This window comes from Struthio camelus, chromosome 5, assembly GCF_040807025.1.
Source record: "Struthio camelus isolate bStrCam1 chromosome 5, bStrCam1.hap1, whole genome shotgun sequence".
Lineage (NCBI taxonomy): Eukaryota > Metazoa > Chordata > Aves > Struthioniformes > Struthionidae > Struthio > Struthio camelus.
Window position 1 is genome coordinate 75,224,351 of NC_090946.1, and position 22,586 is coordinate 75,246,936.

The following is a 22,586-nucleotide window of genomic DNA, read 5'->3' on the forward strand; positions in this document are numbered from 1 at the left end:
ATGTGAGCGATGTTTCTGGTATCAGTGAAATTACACACAAAGTTAAACATTTGAAAAAGCTTTTGCAGAGTAAGGAGATAGTTTAGGTCCAAAATTTGTAACACCTCCTGCAAAGCAATAAATAAACCATCTTGTGTGTCTTGTCTCACACCTTCCCAAAAATTAAGCTTTGAACAAAAGTCATTTGCTTAAAATCCTATGTTCCTAGCAAAAGTCCACTAATACCTTCAAAATTAATTGCAGCTCTTTCACAGTCGCACGTCCCACCGATACAAAACGCTGTTCATTGCAAATACTGAGGCATCCCTTCCATTGGCATAAATCGTCGGAGCCCACTGAACGTCAACAGCACTACGACAATTTACATCAGCCAAGGATCTGCCTCCTGATGTGTAAACTTATTTCAAATGTTGGTGTTACCAGCTCCGGATTAGTGGTGCTTTGCCTAAGCCAAGTGATAATTTATCAAACAATCTCGTAAAAGCTATGTTTACTCTTATGTCAGGTATCAGCTCCTCATTTCCTGCCAGCCTTTTATCACTTGACCGACAATCCATGAGCTTCGGTAAATTGTTAACTAATAGTCTCAACTCAATTTCCTTAGCTGATCTTCTATGTGGAAACTTAAACTGACAAAAGACAAAAATTCGGCTAAGAACCCTCAAACGGTCTTACAGATTTGCAATTAATCAAAGCAGCTTCATCTAGCACCACGTGGTAACAACGAAGCCCTGCGGCCGCCCGTAATGACCGCGCTCGCCGGGTACGGGATCGCGCCTGGCAGCCCGGCAGAAGCACTGAAATCACAGCACGCTGTTTAGCGCGTCAAAACTTCCAGACGTGCCGCCCTCAAAACGTAAGAAATGCCAAAGTGCCATTTGCTTCCTAAACACCATTATAAAAAAGAAATGTTTATGAAAGATTAACCAACGCCTGTGAGTGGTGAGGGCAGTTATTCGGGATTTTAACGATCCCAGGAACGTGCTAGCAGATACGTAGCTACCATACATATAGTGCTGCTCACAGCTGAGATGTCTCATCTGGAAGAACAGCTTAGGAAAATCCATCTTCAAACATCTTCTTGTAAGAAGATGTCTTAACATAATTATAGCTTTTTGGAAAAAAAGTATAACTTTATTAATTTACAATTAGCAGAAATAACCAATTCCAAAATACCAAAATAGCCCGCTTCGAGGGGTCTTTAAACCTTCCTTTTTCCGTTAGGGTAACGCCAGCGCCGCTACAAAGCGGCGGGCGGTTTGCTGTCAGAGCTCCTGCGTTCGTCACCGGAGCGGCTGCGAGAGGCCCACGTTCAGCGGGAACCAAGCCCGCTGCTGCCGTCGCGGGAGCAAGGCACCGAAGGGACGATTCGGGTCACTTCTGCGCAGCTTTCTCCCCCGCCGCGGCCGCCCCGTTCCCACGCGCTGACACACGCTCGCATGGTAGCTGCGCAGAAAATTTCTGGTGGCGTTCGCGCCACAGGTCATTTGACACAACGGTACACGCCGTCCATTTAAATCCGCCAAGTGCCTAAACAGACAGAAAACCAGCACGCGCTTCGGTTTTAAGCAAAGCGAAAAGCCTGAAAGAGGCCGTAAACGGCCGGAACGCTAATACTCCCGGTACACAAACCAAACACGGGGCCGAGCTGAACGTGAACTTCGGCCGCGTGGCTGCAAACAGCTTAAAATTTTTCGAAAATTAGAAAAGTTAAAAAACCCGTGCTGAACCCAAACACGTTGCGTTTTTCCCGCGCACGAAGCGGAAGCAGCAGTGCACAGGGCGCGGGGCTCCCCCGCTGCCTTCGGGGAGCCTGCTCGGGCTGGGGCCCCTGCACCGAGCGAGGGAGGCAAGCGGGGACAAAACCTCCCGGCTTTCCAGGAAAGGGGGCTGAGGGGGCTGCCACGTCTAAACAAATTAAGACTTCTTTTTTTTTTTTTTTAGTGGCTGCTTCGTGCTTCCCTCCCTGCCCCACCTAGGACCTGGCACTCGCTCTTTCGGAAGCACGGAGACTTGCACGGGAATTAACAGGAATACAGAATTTTTGCTGGGGAACCCCGCTTACGAGAGCGACTGCCCAGCCCGCACAGGTAACCGCTTTCAGCGCCGGAGGGACAAGGGGGAAGCGCGGGAAAGGCCGCGGGGCACGGGGGACGAAATACTCATTTTTTTTTTCCCCCCACCCTGAGGCAAAACCTAGAAAACTCCAACTGCTCCGTATTTGAATAATGCGGCCCCAAGCGCCCGCAGCGCCCGGGCAGCGCCGCCGGCCCCGGGCCGCCCCTGCGCAGCGCGGCGCAGCGCGGCGGCGCCCCCGCCCGGGCCGCCCGGGAAGGGCGGAGCGCGCGCGCGGCCCGGGAGCGCGCGGGGGCAGCGCGGCGCCGGGGGGATGCGCGCGGCCCGCCCGGGAGCCGACTCCCCCCCCCCCGGCCCGTCCGCGGTGCTCGGCGCTGCACACGTGCACCCCTCCAGTGCAGCCTCTCCCCGCCACGAGATGCTCGGCGCTGTACGCTCCGCTAATCCAACCCCTCCCCCCGCGGTGCTCGGCGCGGCACGCATGTACCCCCCCAGCGGAGCCTCCCCCCCCCCCACCCGTGCAATTCCCTCGCGGTGCTCGGCGCTGCACACCTCCCCCACCAATGCACCCAACGCCATGCAGCCCCCCCCCAGCGGTGCTCGGCGCTGCAGGCACAGCCCCCCCCTCCCAGCGGTGCTCGGCGCTGCACACACTCCCAACTCAATGCAGCCCCCCCCCGCGGTGCTCGGCGCTGCACACACCCCCAACCCAATGCAGCCCCCCCCCGCGGTGCTCGGCGCTGCACACCCCCCCAACCCAATGCACACACACCCCCCCACCGGCGGTGCTCGGCGCTGCAGGCGCAGCGCCCCCGGGCGGGCGCTCGCGCAGGGGCGGTGCTGCCGCGGCGGGGGGGGGGGAGAGGGGGGGGCAGGGCGCGCGCAGGAATGACACAGAGCCGGGGCGGGCGGGGGAGGAGGGAGGGAGGCGGCGGCTCCCCCCGCCGCGCCCCGGCGCTCCCCATTGGCGCGGGCGGGCGTGACGCGCGCCGCGGCGGCTGCCTATTAGGGCGGGAGGCGGAGGCAGGGCCCGGCAGAGCCGCGCCGAGCCGGGCAGAGCCGCGTCGCGTCGCAGCGCCCCGCCGCCGCCGGAGGGAGCGCCCAGGGCAGCGCCGCGCCGCCCCCGCCGAGCGGCCCGGCGGCGGCAACAGCAGCAGCAGCGCCGAGGAGGAGCAGCAGCGCCGTGTTGGCGGCGGCCGCCGCGGCGGGAAGAGGAGAAAGTTGGAGCGAGGGGTGCCCGGAGCGGGAGCGCCGCCGCCTCGGCCCGGCCCGGCGCCGCCAGCCGCCGCAGATGCCTCAGCGGCGCGGGGGGCAAGGACGGAGCGGCGCTCGCCCGCAGCGCGGACCCGGCGGCTGGCTGCGCTTCACCCTGGCCGCGGCTGCAGCCCGCGGAGGATTTGTGGATTGACTCTTGCCCCTGCTCCGTTTCTGCTGGGTTTTGCTGTTTGGCTGCTGTCGTGTTTTTCCTTCGCTTCGCGGGAAAGGACCTGCCTGCCGGCCCCGCTTGGATTTCCCTCTGCAGTCGTGGCAGGGCTGGGGAGGCTGGGCGCAGCCCCCCCCTCGCAGCAAAGGTGAGCCCCGGCGCCGAGCCGTAGCAGCAGCATCCGCCCCTTTCCCCCCCTGGAAAGGTGCGTTGGGCTTTTACCAAAGAGCGGAAAAAAAACAAACAAACCAAAAAAACCAAAGCAAGGGCTGCCCTGCCTTCTAGAAGCATACAAAATATCCTGATAAGAGGGACTCGTGTTTGGGATCTGGTAGTTCTCTTGCTCATGCCACTGCCCCATGGTTGCCTCAATGGCAGGATCATGAAGTGTTTGACTTTCTTTCTTCTGCTTCCAGAGACCTTAAAGAAGTCCAAAAAGAGCGTGAAGTCAAACGGCAAAGGGCCAGCATGCTATGAGATAGTGCCCCTGTCCCTGAAGAAGAAGATGGCTGCAGAACTTTACCCTGCCAGCGCCAACACCAATATCGCAAACAGTAACGCTGCCGCCGCTGCCGCCACCGCTGCCAACAGCAAGAAGAACGCCCTGCAGCTCCAGCAGAGCGCCCAGCCGCCCCCGCCGCCCCAGCTCCAAAACCTCAACAACAACAACTTGGAGAGCGCCAACTGGCAGTCCTTCCACCCCACGCTGCGCGAGAGGTAAGGGCCAGGCCCGTCACGGCCCCCCGGCCTCGGCGTGCACCTGCCTCAGGCGAGGCTCGAGGGCCAGGACCCCCCCCGGCCAGGGTGGCCCAAGTGGTCCCCCGTCCTTCCCGCTGGACGGGAGCGCGGGGGAAGGCGGTGGGAGGCCGGCGTTGCGCGGGTGGCTCTGGGCGATGGGCTGCGCACGCTGACCCGGCTTCTCCCCCCCTCCGAACTTGCAGGAACGCGCTGATGTTCAATAACGAGCTCATGGCTGATGTTCACTTCATCGTGGGCCCACCAGGGGCATCCAGGAAAGTTCCTGCCCATAAGGTTTGTGCAGATAGTGTTGTACAGATCCCCTTCTCCCCCCCCCCCTTAAAAGTAGGGTTACATTTTTCCTAATTACGGATCTTGTCTCTTTATGTACATCTTTAAAAAGAAAGCTGCCTTAGACAGCTCCGTGTCTCAACTGCAGCTTTTAAGTTTCCCTAAGTATAGCTCTCATCAAAAGCTAGCACCTTCAGTTATTACTGATACATGTAAGGCTTCTCTCTCTTTATTTTACAGTATGTTTTGGCAGTTGGTAGCTCTGTCTTCTACGCTATGTTTTATGGTGATCTTGCAGAGGTCAAATCTGAAATCCATATACCAGATGTGGAACCTGCAGCCTTTCTAATCCTATTAAAGTAAGTGTCTACTCGTTATGTGGACATCATGAGCGAACAGTGAGTGGACTCACTACGAGTCTACTCGTTATGTGGACATAATCAAAGTACTTACAAAATATCTCTCTCTCCAATGGCATTGTGCAATACACGTTATTGTTTACTTAGCGCACTGACAAATACTGAATGTCAGATTGCTCTCTGCCAGCAGATTTGACTATGGATTAATTTTGTGGCCTATATTTCATTTTCTTCCTAAGAAACCATCTGTTATAAATAAATATAGATAGATGTATCTTTTCCATCTAGATACATGTATAGCGATGAGATTGACCTGGAAGCTGACACAGTTCTGGCTACGCTGTATGCTGCCAAGAAGTACATTGTGCCGGCCCTAGCGAAGGCTTGCGTCAATTTTCTGGAGACAAGTTTAGAGGCGAAGAACGCTTGCGTCCTGCTGTCTCAGAGCAGGCTCTTTGAGGAGCCAGAACTGACGCAGCGCTGCTGGGAAGTGATTGATGCTCAAGCAGAAATGGCACTGAAGTCAGAAGGCTTCTGCGAAATAGATCAGCAAACACTAGAGATCATTGTAACCCGGGAGGCGCTCAACACCAAGGAAGTGGTCGTTTTTGAGGCTGTTCTCAACTGGGCAGAGGCTGAATGCAAAAGGCAAGGGCTGCCGGTTACGCCGCGGAACAAGAGGAATGTATTGGGAAAAGCTCTGTACTTGGTGCGGATTCCAACTATGACTCTGGAAGAGTTTGCCAACGGAGCTGCCCAATCTGACATCCTTACCCTTGAGGAAACTCACAATATATTCCTATGGTACACGGCTGCAAATAAACCCAAACTAGAGTTTCCACTGACAAAAAGGAAAGGACTCGTGCCTCAACGATGCCACCGCTTTCAGTCGTCTGCGTATCGCAGTAACCAGTGGAGGTACAGAGGGCGGTGTGACAGTATTCAGTTTGCCGTAGACAAACGGATATTTATAGCAGGACTGGGTTTGTATGGGTCCAGCTGTGGCAAAGCTGAATACAGTGTCAAAATTGAACTAAAACGCTTAGGAGTGGTCCTCGCTCAAAACCTGACAAAGTTTACCTCTGACGGATCCAGTAATACTTTCTCTGTATGGTTTGAACACCCTGTGCAGGTCGAGCAAGATACGTTTTACAATGTAAGTGCTATTCTTGATGGCAACGAACTCAGTTACTTTGGGCAAGAGGGAATGACTGAAGTGCAGTGTGGCAAAGTGACATTCCAGTTCCAGTGCTCCTCGGACAGTACTAACGGGACTGGAGTACAAGGAGGACAAATACCTGAGCTCATTTTCTATGCATGATGCATTTCACTTTGATTGTTTTCCAATACTGCTATGCACACTAAGGGATTTTTCAGTTTTACTACAGAACACTACAGCAGTATGGAATGTTATGCTACTTACCTATCTACTACATCAGGCTATCAAATAAGTGAAGGAATGCTCTTGAATTTAATCTTATTTTATTTATTCATAAGCTATTTGACTTAATTAAGACTGCAACAAGCAGAAAAAAGGTTAAATGTTGCACGTACTGTGCATTTATTTTGTATATAGATAACTAACTTGCAGACTGCAGCTGACTTTAACAGAATGTTCTAAACTAGAGCAGTTTATCAATCTGAAATATAAAACATTTTTACTTGCCCTAAATTCTGTGTACTTGATCATTGCTGATCTTATGGCTTCTGTCTGTTAATCTATCTGCTGTTAACAATAGTGATAATGCCATAGTCCGGCCCCTGTGTCGAGCAACAGAAGGCACACCTATCACCACAAACGTAGAGGTTCCCCAGCCAGGTACCTGAAACTATCCTACTGCAGGAAGGAGGAAGCTGTCGCACGTGGAGACTCAGGCTTTTCTGTGTGTGTTGCCTAAGCTGAAGACATAGACAAGAAACTTGAGTGTAACCAAAGTTGATTAAAGGCATCCTGTGGTTATATCTGAAACCTTAAGATGTCCATTCATACTTATGCTTTTGACATCTTCTGCATGTACTGGTTGCTAGGCCATTTGAGGTTACTTGCCCCTGTTAAACTGCAACAGACTTGAACAGCCAGAGTCAAGACATATAGCTGAAGCCTAATACAGTGATGGGTTTGCTCGTGGCCAGTTCAGCCAAGAGCTATAATACTGACAGCCCCAAATCTAAATATGCATCACATTTAGGAGCAGACATGGGAGAAATACCCAAATTCACTCAGTAAATACTAATACTTAAGTTCACTCAAAATTACAAATTATGAGACGCCACCTTAAAAGCTGTTGCATCTTTTTTCCTGTAGCAACAGACATCACCCCTCCTATCCATTATCAGTTATAATTTTATAGCTAAACATATGTCTTTCTCAGAGTGGTAAAAGTAGGCATTTTCCTGAAGTATCTGACAGTCCTCCTTACAGATGAGCCAATGGGAAATACTGAGCGTTTTACAAATTTCTTGCAATGACCTTGGAAAGAATACTGACAGAGCAGTCTAGAACAATGCTTCCCCCCCCATGCATAATAGGTATCTCCATGTTTAATTTAGAAGGAAGGAGGGTTGCCTGCCTTCTCCTGCACTGCTGTGTATCATTAATTTTCTCCTTGAAACTAAACTGCAATGAAATTCTTCTTGTTCTCACTTAAGAACAAGAAAGCGACAATGAAAAACAGGAAGAGAACTGAATTCTTGAAAACAAGGGCAACTTTTTACTGTAAGCCAGCGAGCTCACCATGATGGCCGATAGCTGTTCCCTGCCATATACTATCTGGATACTGTTAAGACGATGCTTAGTATGTGCGAGGCTAGTGCTCTTGCTGGAAACTAAGAGAGCAGGAATGCAGTTATGAGACTAACTGAGAAAAATGTGAAGATGCATGTGTGTGTGTGTGTGTTGTTCTTGAGTACAAAGACAACCGATTCTCTAAAAACGGACTGAAGAGAGTGGGAGTGAGAGTGGGTAAAGATACAGGAGAAAAAGTCCTGAACAGAGGTGGGTAATAGTCACAAGACCGCTCTAGAAACTTGCCCTTTTCACTGGAATTGGCATGAATTCCCTTGGCTTAAAAGCTACAAAGTTTAGCAGAGTATTGAAATGTGATGAGTATGCAGTATTGCCTAGGGTATTAGCACCAAATCCAGCTTTTAACGCAGTAAAAACTGCCCTCCTATCACAAAGGAGGTTATTGTTTCAATTATGACATTACTTAGAAAGTTACCAACGTACTTGCAAAAAGTTGCTCCTCATTTTCCATCAGGCCACTTGTATTTCAAGTGCTGATCATCTCAGCTTACAGGTGACAGAAGAATACTAAGTTGGGCAAATATTTATCTAACGTTGCATCTTTGTCAAACTGAAGTTCGACAGGCTTGTGCAAGCTTGTAGAAAAACACACATTTGTGATGTGTTTGCCCATTGTCTCATTATGGCCTAAACTACTCTCAGAAAAAGCAACACAATTAATTGTACAAGAGCATCTAGCTCCCAAAGAGTTTTCTATAAAGAACAGGTCCCCACAGTCAGCATCACTTTTATGACTGGACTGATTCCAGCTTCATTTTAAGTTACCTCTTTAGTGTATGACACACAATACTATAACATATACACACACACATATGTTTTTCAAAAGTAACCATGCAGAAAATATACCAAAATACTCAAAAGTCAACTCAAAAAAAATACCTATAGCTGGAGCATTTATGCAGAGTTCTCTGGCCAACAGAAGGAAGGTTTTTCCCAGCACATAGACATTCACCTATCAAAAGACAAAAAGCATTATTTAAATCTTAAACCACAAATATTTAAATGTTTAAGTGGAGAGGAAAAATTACTTTTGGAATCTTAAAACAGTCTGCTTTAAAAAAACATTGAAGTAATACAAAGTCATAGGTACAGAACAATACAGGTGCTTGTCAAAATCTGCACAACGCAGAATTAAAAATCAAAGCACAAGTTTATACTAAAAAGAATTACAAGAAGTTGTTCATAATGCTCTTCAGTGAACTATGTTGTTCTTAATTACTTGGACAACTTTTCAGTTGTCATCTAATACTTAAAGGCATTCAATAGACTTCAACATAGTATCAATATATATAAGCTGTCATTTATCTCATAATATAACAAAACCTGAGCAGCTAATCACAAGTTAGTGCAAATTTCAGCTCTGTATAAACATGTGAGGTGGGATAATTAAGCGCTGCACAACTGAACGCCCAACTTTTCCACCAAAGGAGGGAGTGGCACTATGTACCCAAAGGATATTTGTCATTTCTTATTGGCTGGACATTGCTTCAGCTCACCCTACGTAATAAAACGAAGCAAAACAAAACATGCTCGGACCCGACTGCTGAAAAGGCAGGCCCAGAGCCCTGCTCCCATCCCCTCCTTTGCTGCTGCGCTCGGGAGGGCGAGAGCAAAGGGGAGGAGTTCCTCTCCCTACTCTGCTTTGTACCTTATGGCATAGGCAACTACAGTTGCATTTTAAAGTCTGAAGAAGTTTTATTTCACTATTTTAAGAAGTGTTTTTGTGGCCGACAAGAAAGGCAGGATTTACTTCAGTTCCCGATGAGCCCCGAGTGTTCCCACGAAGCTCCATGCACACCTTGCTGCCCCAAGGCATATATAAAGGTTAAAGTCAGACGGTATAAAAAGCTCCAGCCTCCTACACTGTAAACAAATAGACTTTCCGTTTTCAGGATAGCGTATACTCTCTTGCTTTTACACAACAGAACTGCCCCTCTTTCCTATGCCAGGATAACGAAGGTGTTTACGAACCAGTCAACTGCACAACAGAGTTGGTGACTATTGTACCAGCCTATGGAAAAACAAAACTCCCATTACTGGGTATTATAGTTCATTTTCACAAAAGGCCTTTAAAAAAACATTGGTTTAAAAGCAAGCTCTCCTCCCAAATGTGCAGCTGCTCCTACCAAGCTAGTTAAAATACTGACAAGTTTTCAGCTAGCCTTGCACTTAGAAGTTTTATGTGAACGTTTTTAACATGAATTTGTCTTTATGTGAACTCAAACAAAAGCAGAACTTCAAAGTCGTCTTTGGAATTATCGTATATCCTGAAAACGATGGTTCAGTCAAGTATAGATGATGTTAATTCACTCTGTATGTAGCAGAAAGTGTTAAACATTCTCCATACTTGGACTGACAATGGTGAGACTAGCCTAAAAGATACAAAATTATAGTCTTAAATTTTACCATCGTTTTTTCCCCCATGAAATGCCAGACAAGATCAAAATATTCTTCCATGGCAAGGAAGTGATCAAAATATACCCTTTGAACAAGGAGCGTATTTCATAGCTTTTACGTCACAGAAATTTATACAGGAGAATAAACATCTGCTTAATCCAGCATTTCCTGCAGGAGTTTGAGAGCAAGTGACTTGCCATGAGCCAGAGACAAAACAGACATTAGTAAGGCAAAATATCTGCAGTGATTCAGTTGGCTTTAGATGTTCTAGATTCACTGCAAGTTTGGGGTGGTTTGTTTTGACCTTTTGTCTAAAAATACTAACATAAAGAGTGGGGTCTTTGGCTGCAGTTCCAGCCTTCTTAGTTGGCTAACCCACTTACTATAAATCTTAAACTTCATCACTTAGACCTCCTTCTGCAAGAAGGATTTCACTGCACAAACCAATAGTTACTTCAGTAGAGCCAAGCACATGCGATGTTTCCATCAGAGGCTTCACAAACTTATCTAGTTCTTTCATTTTAGGCTACAAAAAAACCTTCAGATTCAGACAAATATTTCTCCCTCCTGTTTTTTGCCAGGACATCCAAATATTTCATGTGCGTCCCCATCTAACCATACCACTCTATAAGCAACTTCTCCCAAGCAAAATTTCCATAAATGCAGTCAAAGAACAAACAAATACAAAGAGACACAAGGAAGCATTTTTTTTAAAGTGATGTTCTAGCAATCAAAGTGGGAGTTGAATTAAATCTAAAGCAGAGACAAATGCATTATAAAATTGCCCTATGACTGATTTTTATCTTCCAGTCTCTGGCCTAAAAGTCTCCAGATCCACGGTCTATGTGAGAAGTAGCGTTCTGAAACGTAACCTGCTTTTCCACTTCACCCATATCATCAGTTTTATGACCAACTTCAAGGTGTAGGCAGTCTATTTATACAAAACAGTAAATTCAAATAGAAATGGTGCAAAGGGAATTTCTCTTTTTTTGTTTTGATCACAAGTGCAAGTTTCTCACAGTCTCTGGTCACCATCGATTTAGAAAGGAAGCACGACACGCAGTGGATTACGGGCTATGTATTGTTTCCTTCATAAAGGTCATACATTTTTAATCCCAGTGTAAAGTCACAAAAGGAATCAGGAATATTTAAGTGGTTCCAGTTTTCCTGGCAAATTTGTACTAGGAGTACATGCTAAAAGAATGTATTTCCCATCTTGAAAAGTTAGCAAACGTTCACTGCTTCTGGGGCGTTCCTCATAAACAGGAGCTTAAAGACAGCAGAAAGCTCTCCCAGAAATCAGTAGCAGTGCTGCACTGCTGAAACAGGATGCTTAGGAACCGTTTTAGTGGAAGAAGGCCCTTCCACTAAAATTCAATGTCACTGTCACCAGTTTGAACTACTGCACACACACACATCCCCCGTGCGTGCAATATACAGTGAAATTTATGATTAATAATGACAGATATCTTTACTCTCATCATTTGTATTTATGCTTTTTGCATTTCACTAAGCTCAGAAAATTAAAAGAATTAATTTAGAGGCCTATTTTAATTTCTAGTCCTTCCTTAAGAACTTCTTATGAAAATTCATTTACTCCAATCCACAGAATGCTTAGTCCTGCAAATTTAGAGCCATGTGACATTTGCATTCATAAAACCTAATTTTGTACGAGTCTTTAGCACAGTGAATAAACAAAAATGCCCTTCTAAAAGGATGCATCTGGCTTAGACTTGAATTGGGGCAGCTTTGAAGCTGACCGCATAAACTTGTCTCTTTTCTCTACTTCTTCATTTACAAGGATCATACTGAAAAAACAGTATTTTGCCAAATTCTTCTGAATTACAATTGTCAAAATAAAGCGTCACATTAGTCTTACAGACCTTCACAAAACTTGCATTGTCTGCACTGCTTGCATATTTTGACAGATATTAATGATTGCTTGAAGTTTAGGCAATTTTAAGTTTGAGCATCAATATCGAATATAATGAAGAATGGCACCACCCTCTTTCAGAAGGGACATTTAAAAATATCTGCATACCCGGTAGCTTTTACCACGTTATTTTATATTCAGTCCGCATTTAAAGGAATCTATTTATAAACATACGGACCTGCCGCTATGAGGTTCTTTCTTTTCTTTTTCAGTGAAGATTCTTCAGCAGAAAGACATCTCAGAGAAAAACTGCGTGCTTACCAAGCACAGCAAAACAAGCCATTTTAACCCCTAAGTTTTTACAGGAGGACTTAACATTCTGTAAGACACTGTCCTTTAACCAACAGTTAAATTCTGCTCATATGATAGATGTAATTTATTTTAGTTAAAAGCAGCCACTGCAGAAGAGATGGCTTTCAATTATTTAGCTCTATCTTTTGCAGAAATATCCTTGTACTTATTATACTCTTTGCCCTTCACAGTAAATTATTTTTCAAACAGTCATTTCATTTCACATCCGTCAGTCATCAGATGCTGATTATAAAGGGACACTCCCATGGGGGGGGGGGGGGGGGGGGCCAGGAAAACACTTTAATCTCTTCAGTCACTTCTCCCTTTTCATAATTTCCTTAATTTTCTTCCACATCATACCTGATGTGGTCACAGATACCAGTATACTTAATAATAAACACCTCCATTCCAGTAACATGGGAACTCAACTGTTGATCAATCTAACACATTACAGAAATTAAAACTCTTTGGAAAACACAGAATCGCATATTCATACCCTTACCAGGTCGCTTTACCTTCCCGACAGCAGCAACCAACAATGCTGTAAGCATACTCAAGCAAAAACATTAAGTTCCCTAAATTCATAAACAAACACCCTTTCCCTAGGAGCAATTTCCAGAAAGGCTTTGCAAGATCATGGGGTGGCATCCTGCAAAAAGGCTGCAAAGGTTGGCAGCGGTAAAGGTCTTCCGTCTCTCGGAAAGACGAAGCCTGGGCAGTTGGAGCTCGCTGCGAATTCACACTGCAAAACATCCATGGCTGCTTGCCTAAATAATTAAGCAAGCATGAAAAGCAAATGAGTTTTTAAGGAGAGTGTCTGTTGCTGGGGAAAGAGGCACCTGTGGTTATTTGATTCATTATTAACATTTCTACTATAGTAATGCCTGAAGGTCCCAGCCAGGCTGTTTAAATTAACTCAATCAACATACAAATTTGCATAGGGGCAATAAAGGCAAATGCAGTCAACATGTTAATATCTTTAAATGAACATAGAGTATTAAAAGACAAAGCAAATGAGTATCTTCTTTAAAAATTACTCTTTTTTACCCTTCTCCACGCAACAGGCTGAAGCTTTTGGAGGGGGGGTGGGGAGGGGTCTATATTGCAACCAGAATATTACTTTTAACCCCAAAAGACAAACAACGCATGAAAGTACAAGCATGTACCAAACCTGGCTTGTCAGACTGCGGTTCAAGAGGAGACACCAATCCAAATTAAGCTGCTCTCTCTCCAGCTATGCTGCAAAGCATTGCCTTCAGTCTGGGGCCTCCTACGGGAGAGTCTGCTTCTACAGCCTATGTGATTAGCAGGCCTCGTATTCTTCCTCCAACACTACAGCTGTACAGTAAGCCTTATAACACCGATTATGCAAGAAAGTGAAAGAATAATGCGTGACAAACGTAGAGGAATCAGGGAGGTCAATGCTGCTTCAAAATCTACACGTTTCCAAAAATAGCTCACAACGAAGACCCTTCTCGACAAGGAGAAACTGTTACTTGACTGGACAACTCAAAGGGAAGGAAATAGGGGCGTGAGAGTAAAGTTTTGAAGTGAAAGAGAAATTGAAAAATATCTAGACCCGTTTATTAATTTTTCACTTCTTGTGCAACCTCTTCCCTCACCTAGAATCAAAGGATAATTCAGGTTGGAAGGGAGGTCTCCAAGCCTAAGCAGGGGCAGCTATGAGATCAGACTAGGTTGCTCAGGGTCTTGAAAACCTCCAGGGACAGAGACTTCAAAACCTCTCTAAGCAACCAGTTCCAACACTTGACCCTCCTCATGGTGAAAAACCTTTTCTTGATGTCTCTCATTTCAATTTACGTCTGTTGTTGCTCATCCTCCTGCCTCACAGTGCTATAAAGAGCATGGCTCTGTCTAACATCTTTTCAGTAAGCATTAGCCTTATTCAACAGCAGGACACATGGAAGGCACAATAAAAATGATAGTCTATCGTGCAGAAATCGGAGATCAAAGCATGACCAGCATCTCTTCCTGAAATCTTTTGTGACCACATTGCAAAGACTGTACCACTGGAGACGACAACAAAATAAAAAGGAAAAAAAAAAGGGGGGTGGGGGGAAGAGAGGGAGAAACTGGCATTCCCCATGATCGGAAAGATAACATTTTACCACACTGAGATCAAAACTTCAGCTACGTTATCCTCCAGGTGGAAGGAATGAAGGTGCTCTGAAACAGATGAGCAAACCTAAACTGTATAAAAGTTGGGCCAAGGCTGGACAAGCTTCTCAACTCTCCTAAACAAGCAAGGCCTGTCAGTGAGACTGCAGTAACAAAAAAGGAAACAAAAGGCCTGATTACAGACCTCTCTAAAGACTATATTTGCAAGTAAAATGCAGTATCTGAAAATACAAACAAGTACTCTCCCAGAAAGAGAGCAATGATTGATCACGCTTCTAACTCGATCAACATGCAGCATGATACTTCACGCTGTACAAGGAAGGAGCCTGACTCGCAGAAGCGGTCTTTGCATTTTCACATCATAACGCTTTAAAGTCTAAAAGCACCTGAGGCACATTGCCTCTGACAACACTTCCAACAGGAAGTTTGAGGACAGAGGACATATTTCACCTGAAAAGAAAATGGGAGATTCAAATGCAAAAGGAAAAAAAAAAAGCCATGCTAAACTGTATAGGAAGGCTTTTTTGTTTTTGTATGGGGAATGGAGCACCAAATCCTAAAGCAGCCTTATAAAGACAGGAAGAGAGGTTGCACCAGAGGCACACGCCAGAGCCTAGGAAGCAACACTTAAGATCCATCCTTCCTTTTTTTTTTTTTTTATTTGGAAAAGCTAATCCCAACAATAACGGAGAAAGAACACATGCATCACAGGTCACGAGGTTCTAGCCTTCTCCACAACAGCCTCACTTTTAGCCACCCAACTTTCTGATGTGGTGAGCTGCAGAGAGTCTTGGCTCTCCCAGTGCCCGCAAGCCCCTAGTCAGCAGTCACTGATGCAGGGGGAGCCGCATGGTACAGCACTTATTGCCCCTGCTGCAAGAGGCTAGAGGAAGCAGTGGATGGCCTTTTCCACTGGCTTTCATTTATTCTTTTTGCTGGTAACTGAAGTTATAAGGCTTACTTGTGTTTTTCTATCACATGAAGAGATATAGGAAAGCTTGAGGGTTTTTTATTAGGAAAGTTTGAGGTTTTTTTTATTTTTTAAATGTCCTGAAACATACTTCTCGGTGTTCTGTAATTTTCTCAGCAGCCTCCATGAAGACACTCCATAAGGTTTTACTTAGCAGTGTTCCTCAGAAAATTTCCACCTCCAGCAGCAGCAGAGCTGCCTCAAGTAGAAAATTCTATAGAAAACTTCAAAATTGGCTAGTAGCATCTAAGCAAGAGTTAGTGATACTCAGCTAAAACTCTTTTTTTTTTTTTTTTTAAAGCCTTTCAAATGTCATTTTTTCCTGACAGGAAATAAACATCTTTCTCATTTGACCAAGAAAAACAATGATCTGGACCAGTACTATGTACAGACCAGTCAAAAATGTTCAACATATACCACTGCTACTACTTTCTTTTTCTTTAACAGCTCTATCCCAACTGCAGGTTAGAAGAGCTGTCCTTGAAAGAAAAAGATACTTCAAGGTAACAGTACACTATAGCAAATTAATTGCTTTTCTCTCCTAGGCGTACACTCTTTGAACAAAGACTGATCTAAAGCAGAGTCCACTAAAGCTTTCTGCCTGAGTAGTAACTGTTTTGCCACCAACTTCACAGGGAACTGAAGTAGCCAAAGCAAAGAACCACCTAGGGAGCACTTTGCAGGCAGCGCAACTTCATTTTAGCCATCTATATAGTTGATTGGGGGGGGGGGGTTAAATAAACTCCAGAGGAAAACAAACAAACAAATAAATCAAGAGAGGACCTAAAAAAGCTCTTTTATGCATTCTTAAAGGGGACTTTTGTTTCTGGCTTACTACAGATAATAATGACATTTAAGATCCTTGTTTGCTCATATTTATCTTGTAAGAAGCCAGAAAGTTGAGAACATCAGATATTACACACAGTTAATATTTAAACCATGTTGCAGTTTCTTCCTCTTTCTAGAAATAATTATTTCCATACTACTAAAATATCTCTGGCTCTCCCATCTCTTCAGTTACCCCTCTTTAACCTTTTGGTGCTCATATGCCCCATCTCACCACCTTTTCCTAGCTGGAACGTACAGGAAACAAGAAAAAAAATGCCACTCTTTCCCCCTTTCCTCCTGCGGATACAATACCTCTGATTCTTCACAGTCTGTGAATACTCTCCATATTACTGTGATTTTCCTGTTTCATAACAACTGGTATGAAAAATCACCAGTGTCTAAAAGAACATAAACCTGCCATTCTACACATGCAGTATTTGGCTATAAATAACCAACGTTAATTCAATGAGAGTTTGGAAGATACAAAAAAAAGTTGGTAATTTTAAGAACTGAAGATTCATTTGGTTATTGCAATTCCAGCAGATTGCTTTAAGCAATAAATAGTCTTCAGAGAGATGCCATTTACAAAGACAGCTGGGAAGACAAAAATAGATACAACTAACCTACTCGCATTGTATGTAAAACAGTTTTAACAAGAAGGAGAGTAAGGCAGCTTACGTCAATAAGAGCTTTCTATTTCCACATACTGAGCAAGTACACATTTCTCTCAAAATACACATTGCAAAGCACGTCTCTCTAGCCCTCTAATCCATTTAGGCAGTATTACCCACCAAAAAAGTTATTTCTGTCTTCAACAACTGTTATTTTAAAAATGTTTAACATCTGACCCTGTGCCATTGCAATGACCCTGAACCTTGACGGAAGGATCATACTAGCCACTGATGCATTATTTGTAATATTAAAAACAAAAATATTGGATGCTTAATTTTGCTTAACAGTTACTCTGATTTACAAACCTAGTGATTTTCCCATTCACAGAGTCTAGATATAAGCTAAAACACCCCATACAGCTTGTACTGATTGCAATTGGCTGTCAATTGGCTTGCAATTAATCCTAAAGTTTAACAATTCAACAAAAGTTTCAAACAAAAATAGATACAATACCTGAAGAAGGTCGCTGAGGTCGAGTAACATGTCTGTGAAGAAGTCAAGGAATATAACGCTTGTTAAATCTGTCAGTGTTTGTTAATTTTATTACCAACCCCAAAAAGGAAGAAATGAACCCGTGCGTAACCAAAGCGTGGCAGAAGTGAAGTACAGACTGGGTGCTTGGGCGCTAACAGTGAGCATCAGTCCCCCTCCGGAGGGAATCCTGCCGGCACGAGTTCCCGTCACTGCATGGGCTGGGCACGCCGGATGACGGTCTCAAAGGACAGACCAATACCTTGAGCGACCTGCAACTACCCACCGTATACTGCACTCTAAAGACGACCCAAAAATAATAAACGACGACGATAGTAACGAGATAGAGCACTCTTGTGCTTCACTTAAGAAACGGGAAGCATCGCGCGCCTCCTTGGCCGAGGGCGCCAGGGATCCCGCTGCAGAGAGAACGAGATGAAAGGACAAACTAAGAAACTGCAGTACGTTTCTCTTGCCCTCCTCCTCTGCGGGGACCTGCCGAGGAAGGAGGAAGCGAACGCCATTTCGGGACTCTTTCCCCTGACCGACAAAGCCGGCTCCGAGCTCTCACTTCCTCCATCACCTTGCTGCATCGCTAAGAAGGGAGATCACGTCGCGGCCTACTATTCCTTACGGGCACGCTCGGAGCTCGTCATCCTTCCAAAACGAGCCAAACCCGCTATAATTTTCCATTAGATTTTACTGGCATTAAGCACACGTATAAATACGTTGTCTTAATAACATCTAAAAAGAGAGGGGGGAAAAAGCAGGCAGCTTAAAGGACAAAGGTGGCTCTCGCGCTCAGGTCAAAGTAGCGATCACGTGCCGGTTTCGGTATCGGCAAGCCAGGTGCAGCTTACGTGTTGTGAAAGAGCTCCGGTTTTACGATAAAAAGGAGCGTCAGAGCAAAACGTGAGAGACCGACCGACCGACCGACCAACCATGAAGACGGCTATGTGGAGGGCATACGTGCGCTTCCGTATATAGCAGTGTTTTAAGAAATCCAGTATCGAGAAACATAGAAATAGCTGCAAGTGAGCTCACTAATTTGGTACGTTTTGGTAATGTAAGTATCAGCGCATATACTTTCTAAAGTATAGACTAACACACTACAGATTTTTCCTAGATATGATCAGCTGTGGAAGGGAAATAATTCAGATAATGTAATCAGCTAATATTTATACGTTTGTCTCACTAAGAAGTTTTATCCTTGGGCATTTCCATCCTTAGTTTGCATATAGAATTGTATGAATTTAGTACTGCAAAGTTGTGACAAAATTCAGTATATCCTATTTTGTTTATGTTATTAGGTGAAAGCGAATTTTAGCCTTAAAAAACAGTGCAGTAGTCTATTTAATTAGGGGAAACATCAGTAATTCTCCCAAAAAAATCCAAAATCCATTACAGAAAATATTACACAAAACATTAAAGAAATCTTAAAATTTAACTCAGTAAGGAAATTAAAAAAAAATAAACAAAAACAAAAAGTATAAGAAAAAAGTGCTGAGAAACCTAAAGAGAGTAATACTGAATTCAATGCAACTTTTTGGTCATAGCTGTGAGAAAGGAGAAAATGGAAAAAGTTTAATAATAAAATTGCTTAGGAACCCTAATTATCGATAGCTCATCAAGGGGGGAAGCTCACAGGCTTTGGGCTCATCCAGTCTGACCGCTGAGGCTCCAGAGCCCGCGCCGAGCTGCCCTAGATTCGCCCTACAGACGCTGGAGCGAGAGGAGCGGAGAGAAAGAGAGAATCGGCGTCAGAGCCTAAATCAGGTCCCAGGTGAGCTAGAAAGCTACATTTCTAACCGAGGCATTTCAGTTCAAGCCATAAAATCTGTACACTGAAGTATTCTTTTTCATCACCAAACTGTTAAAAACATCCAGGTGGAAGACCTACACTTAACACATTACGAGCGCTCAGGCTTTATTACTTAACCAAAAAAAAAAAAAAACAAAAACCAACCTTTTGTCCAAGTAAGGAGAAACAGAGAACACATCACATGCAGTTGTGGGCACAAAAGATTAGAGCTACTAAGCCGGGAAACTCACTTGCAGGGTTCAGACAGCTTTGAAGCAATTTACTAGAGATGCTTAAGATAGAGTTGCTTTGCTCCTTAGAGAAGTTAGTTCAAGTGTCCACTGAAATTGTAAGCAAAGGTCACAGTAAAAAATGTGGCATTTCTGGATTTCATTTAAGGTAGCCTCCAGCAATGGCTCTCAATGATTAGATGTGCGGCTGCTACACTGGAGCAAAAGCAAAGGGGAAACTTGAGTCATGCAGTAGCAACGGGTTGGCCTTTACTGGGAATACTGCGAGCACAATTATCAGCAGGAAGTCGTTGTAAAAACAGGCAGTTGTTTTCAAACTCCTTTTTAGAGTTGGAACAGTTCAGGAGAACATACAACAACAGCTGAAAACAGCAGATAATACTTAATATGTATTTAAAAATTATATAATCATAAGATAAATGTTTTCTTTGAAGCAGGAAGAAAACAATAATACTCTTACACACAGAGATTGCCAGCACATGGAAAAGTTCTCAAAGGGATAAAAAGCTACTGATACTCCACATATACACATACAAAATAACAGAATATAAACACAAAGGAGCTTCGTTTATAAATGGACTCAAGTGGGGAAAAAAAAAAAAAAAAGTCTCCCTACTTCAACCATTTCAACTGCTTTTTCTTCACTGTTTCTTTTTTTAACTAACTGCACCAAGGTATGCAACTGACTACCCATCACTGCAAATTTTTAAATCAAAATGAGATGTATCTCAAAGCGTTACTTCAAAAGATTTGATTCAAGAGAATCCTTTGACCAATGTGATGCAAGAGGTCAAAACACTCCCTTTCTGCCTTTATAATCCAGTAATCTGTGGATAATGTGAAAGCACAATGAATCACAGCAATAATGATCTCATTCTCAGCACCACAGGAAACAAAAGTTCACGATGAAATGAATAGTACCGGAAACCTAAAACCCAGAATACCAAAACAAATATGCATTTGTCCTTAGACAGGCCTATGTTTTATATATTCCAGCAATTCTAAAGTATTTACATGCAGCAAACTCCCTTTGGATTTCAATACTATCATTTCCCAGGAGCAAGATTGCCGTTTGGCAAAGTTAAATACAGACACGCCGGAATAACTGGGCAAGATCTTTTGATTATTGTGAACATCTTTTAAAATAACAGCCATCATTTACAGTAGGATTGTTCACCCTCCTAAAAAAACACTGCCTTAGTCTTAACGTCTGACAGACTCTACAATAATCAGGACACTCTCAGACAGATTACTGCTTGCTATTGCGTCCGAATTCTCGCGCTGTAGGAGCCTGTCCTGTTTAGGAGATACAAGCCCAGAGGAACAGCATGGAGAAGGCAGAGAGTTTGGTATTTGAATTTTTTTGTTTTTTCGTTAACTTAGTCTCAAAACTTTTACTTCTATTTTAAACTCACTATTGGAAACTCAGGCCCACCTCTGCCTAAGGGAGCAGGGCTGCAACCCGTTCAGCAGACATGGGACATCAGTAAAAGCTGTGCTGTCCGCTAGTGAAACAATACCTTTTTGCATTTGAAACTAGGATGCTTTCTATTACTAAGAAAAACTATTGACAGATCCATGAAATACATAAAATATTAAAATATGAACTCCCTCTCTGTATTCAACAACAGCAATTCAGCTGGTTGCAAACAAGAAAGCAAAGGTAAGAAATTTGAATTAAAATCCAAAAAGAAAATATCTGAATATTACATAGAATTTATTTTCAAGTTCTAAATCAAACAAAATAGTGGTAATTTCAATATTATGGTCCTGTATAAGCTACAAAGAGATGGGACCTTTGCAGAGGCACTTCGAATATAAGCATATGGAGATATGACAAAGGGTGGGTTGACAAAGCGGAGTGACATCAGGATGAAAAACTAGTGACAGCATTTGACAGACCCCAAACCTGGTTTCTCATTTTCCAATTCAAACCAAATCAAAAAATTGCCTTTCAGTATTTTCATACAGCGAGTGAATTTCTCATTATGACTTATCACAATTAAATCTGTGCTGCTTTACAAACTCTCCCCATGTTTAATTAGCAATTAACTGAAACCGACAACACTAATTGTTTAAAGTAAACATTTCTCTTCCCAACCACACTGAATTAACAGGATTAGAAAATAATAACCAAAACCAATTCTTTTGTATAAAGCTCATTCTTACAACTCTAATAAAGCTTTTAGGCTGAAACCCTATGGAGCAAGTTTCCCAAGTTTGCAATTTTGTCCATGCAAAAAGAAAGCACGCATAGCACATGCTACCCTCGAATATACCAATAAAGAGAGCACTTAACAAACCAAACTGGTAAGCACAAACGCCATTTTCATAACACGCTCACTTTTTTTTACACGTAGATAAAAGCACAGACAAAAGAAGAACTGCATTTTGGTGCGTGTTTGTTCTTTCTTTTTCCACGCCACTGCATGTCTGTATTTCACAGGATTATATCCTAAAATGCCTAATTGTTAAAGGAAAAAAAGCACTGCCACCCTCCTTTCCCAGGTACATCAGCGTTTCTCTGTTAGTTCCTTTTCATTCCATGGAGCTCCATTGTCTTAATAGTTATGTCAAAGTTAATCGTATCGATTCAGCATTGTACAATAACCTACAAAGCAGACAGACATTTAGCCCACCTGATTTTATGGCTTGAACTGAAATGCCTCGGTTAGAAATGTAGCTTTCTAGCTCACCTGGGACCTGATTTAGGCTCTGTTGCCGACTGTCTCTCTCTCCAGCGTCTGTAGAGCGAATCTAGGGCAGCTCGGCGCGGGCTCTGGAGCGCCTCAGCGATCAGACTGGATGAGCCCAAAGCCTGCGAGCTACGTTAAACTTTAAACTCCCAAATGCATGTACAACTCAGTCTTTACAAAATTAATGCTGTAGCTTTTTTTTTTTTAATAATCGTCTTCAGATTCACTGCCATTTACAGTAACATTTTCAAAAGCATGCTACTCTAGCTGAATATTCAGCGAGTGCTCAGTCCTTTTGAAAACGCTGCCCTTAGAGAATACAGTCTTCAAAGAATGCAGGCTAGGCCATATTCCTAGTATTACCCACTTCAAGAAAATAAATCTGCTTGGTGTGATATTACAAATTATTTACATAGTCATGTATGTAATACATAATTTATAGCA

At 44.0% G+C, this 22,586-nt stretch overlaps 2 protein-coding genes across 4 annotated transcripts in view; one reads left to right on the forward strand and one right to left on the reverse strand.

Annotated features, from left to right (window-relative positions):
• BRF1 (BRF1 general transcription factor IIIB subunit) overlaps window positions 1–22,586 on the reverse strand; it is a 176,851-nt gene that overhangs the window by 89,016 nt on the left and 65,249 nt on the right. The window contains exons 4-5 of one of the 2 annotated variants that reach the window (XM_068947305.1): window positions 17,377–17,408; window positions 8,573–8,645 (exon numbers count right to left, since the gene is read on the reverse strand). In XM_068947305.1, the coding sequence (XP_068803406.1) occupies window positions 8,573–8,645; window positions 17,377–17,408 (105 nt within the window). The remainder of the gene's footprint in view (window positions 1–8,572; window positions 8,646–17,376; window positions 17,409–22,586) is intronic. The other variant, XM_068947304.1, reaches the window with a different exon arrangement.
• BTBD6 (BTB domain containing 6) lies at window positions 3,223–6,559 on the forward strand. 2 transcript variants are annotated; one of them, XM_068947307.1, is made up of 5 exons: window positions 3,223–3,647; window positions 3,916–4,216; window positions 4,441–4,531; window positions 4,769–4,887; window positions 5,176–6,559. In XM_068947307.1, the coding sequence occupies exons 2-5, from the start codon at window positions 4,005–4,007 to the stop codon at window positions 6,206–6,208; spliced, it is 1,455 nt and encodes a 484-aa protein (XP_068803408.1). In that variant the 5' UTR covers window positions 3,223–3,647; window positions 3,916–4,004; the 3' UTR covers window positions 6,209–6,559. The 2 variants fall into 2 exon arrangements, with proteins under 2 accessions (XP_068803408.1, XP_068803407.1); XM_068947306.1 differs by lacking the exon at window positions 3,223–3,647 and having other exon boundaries at window positions 3,654–4,216.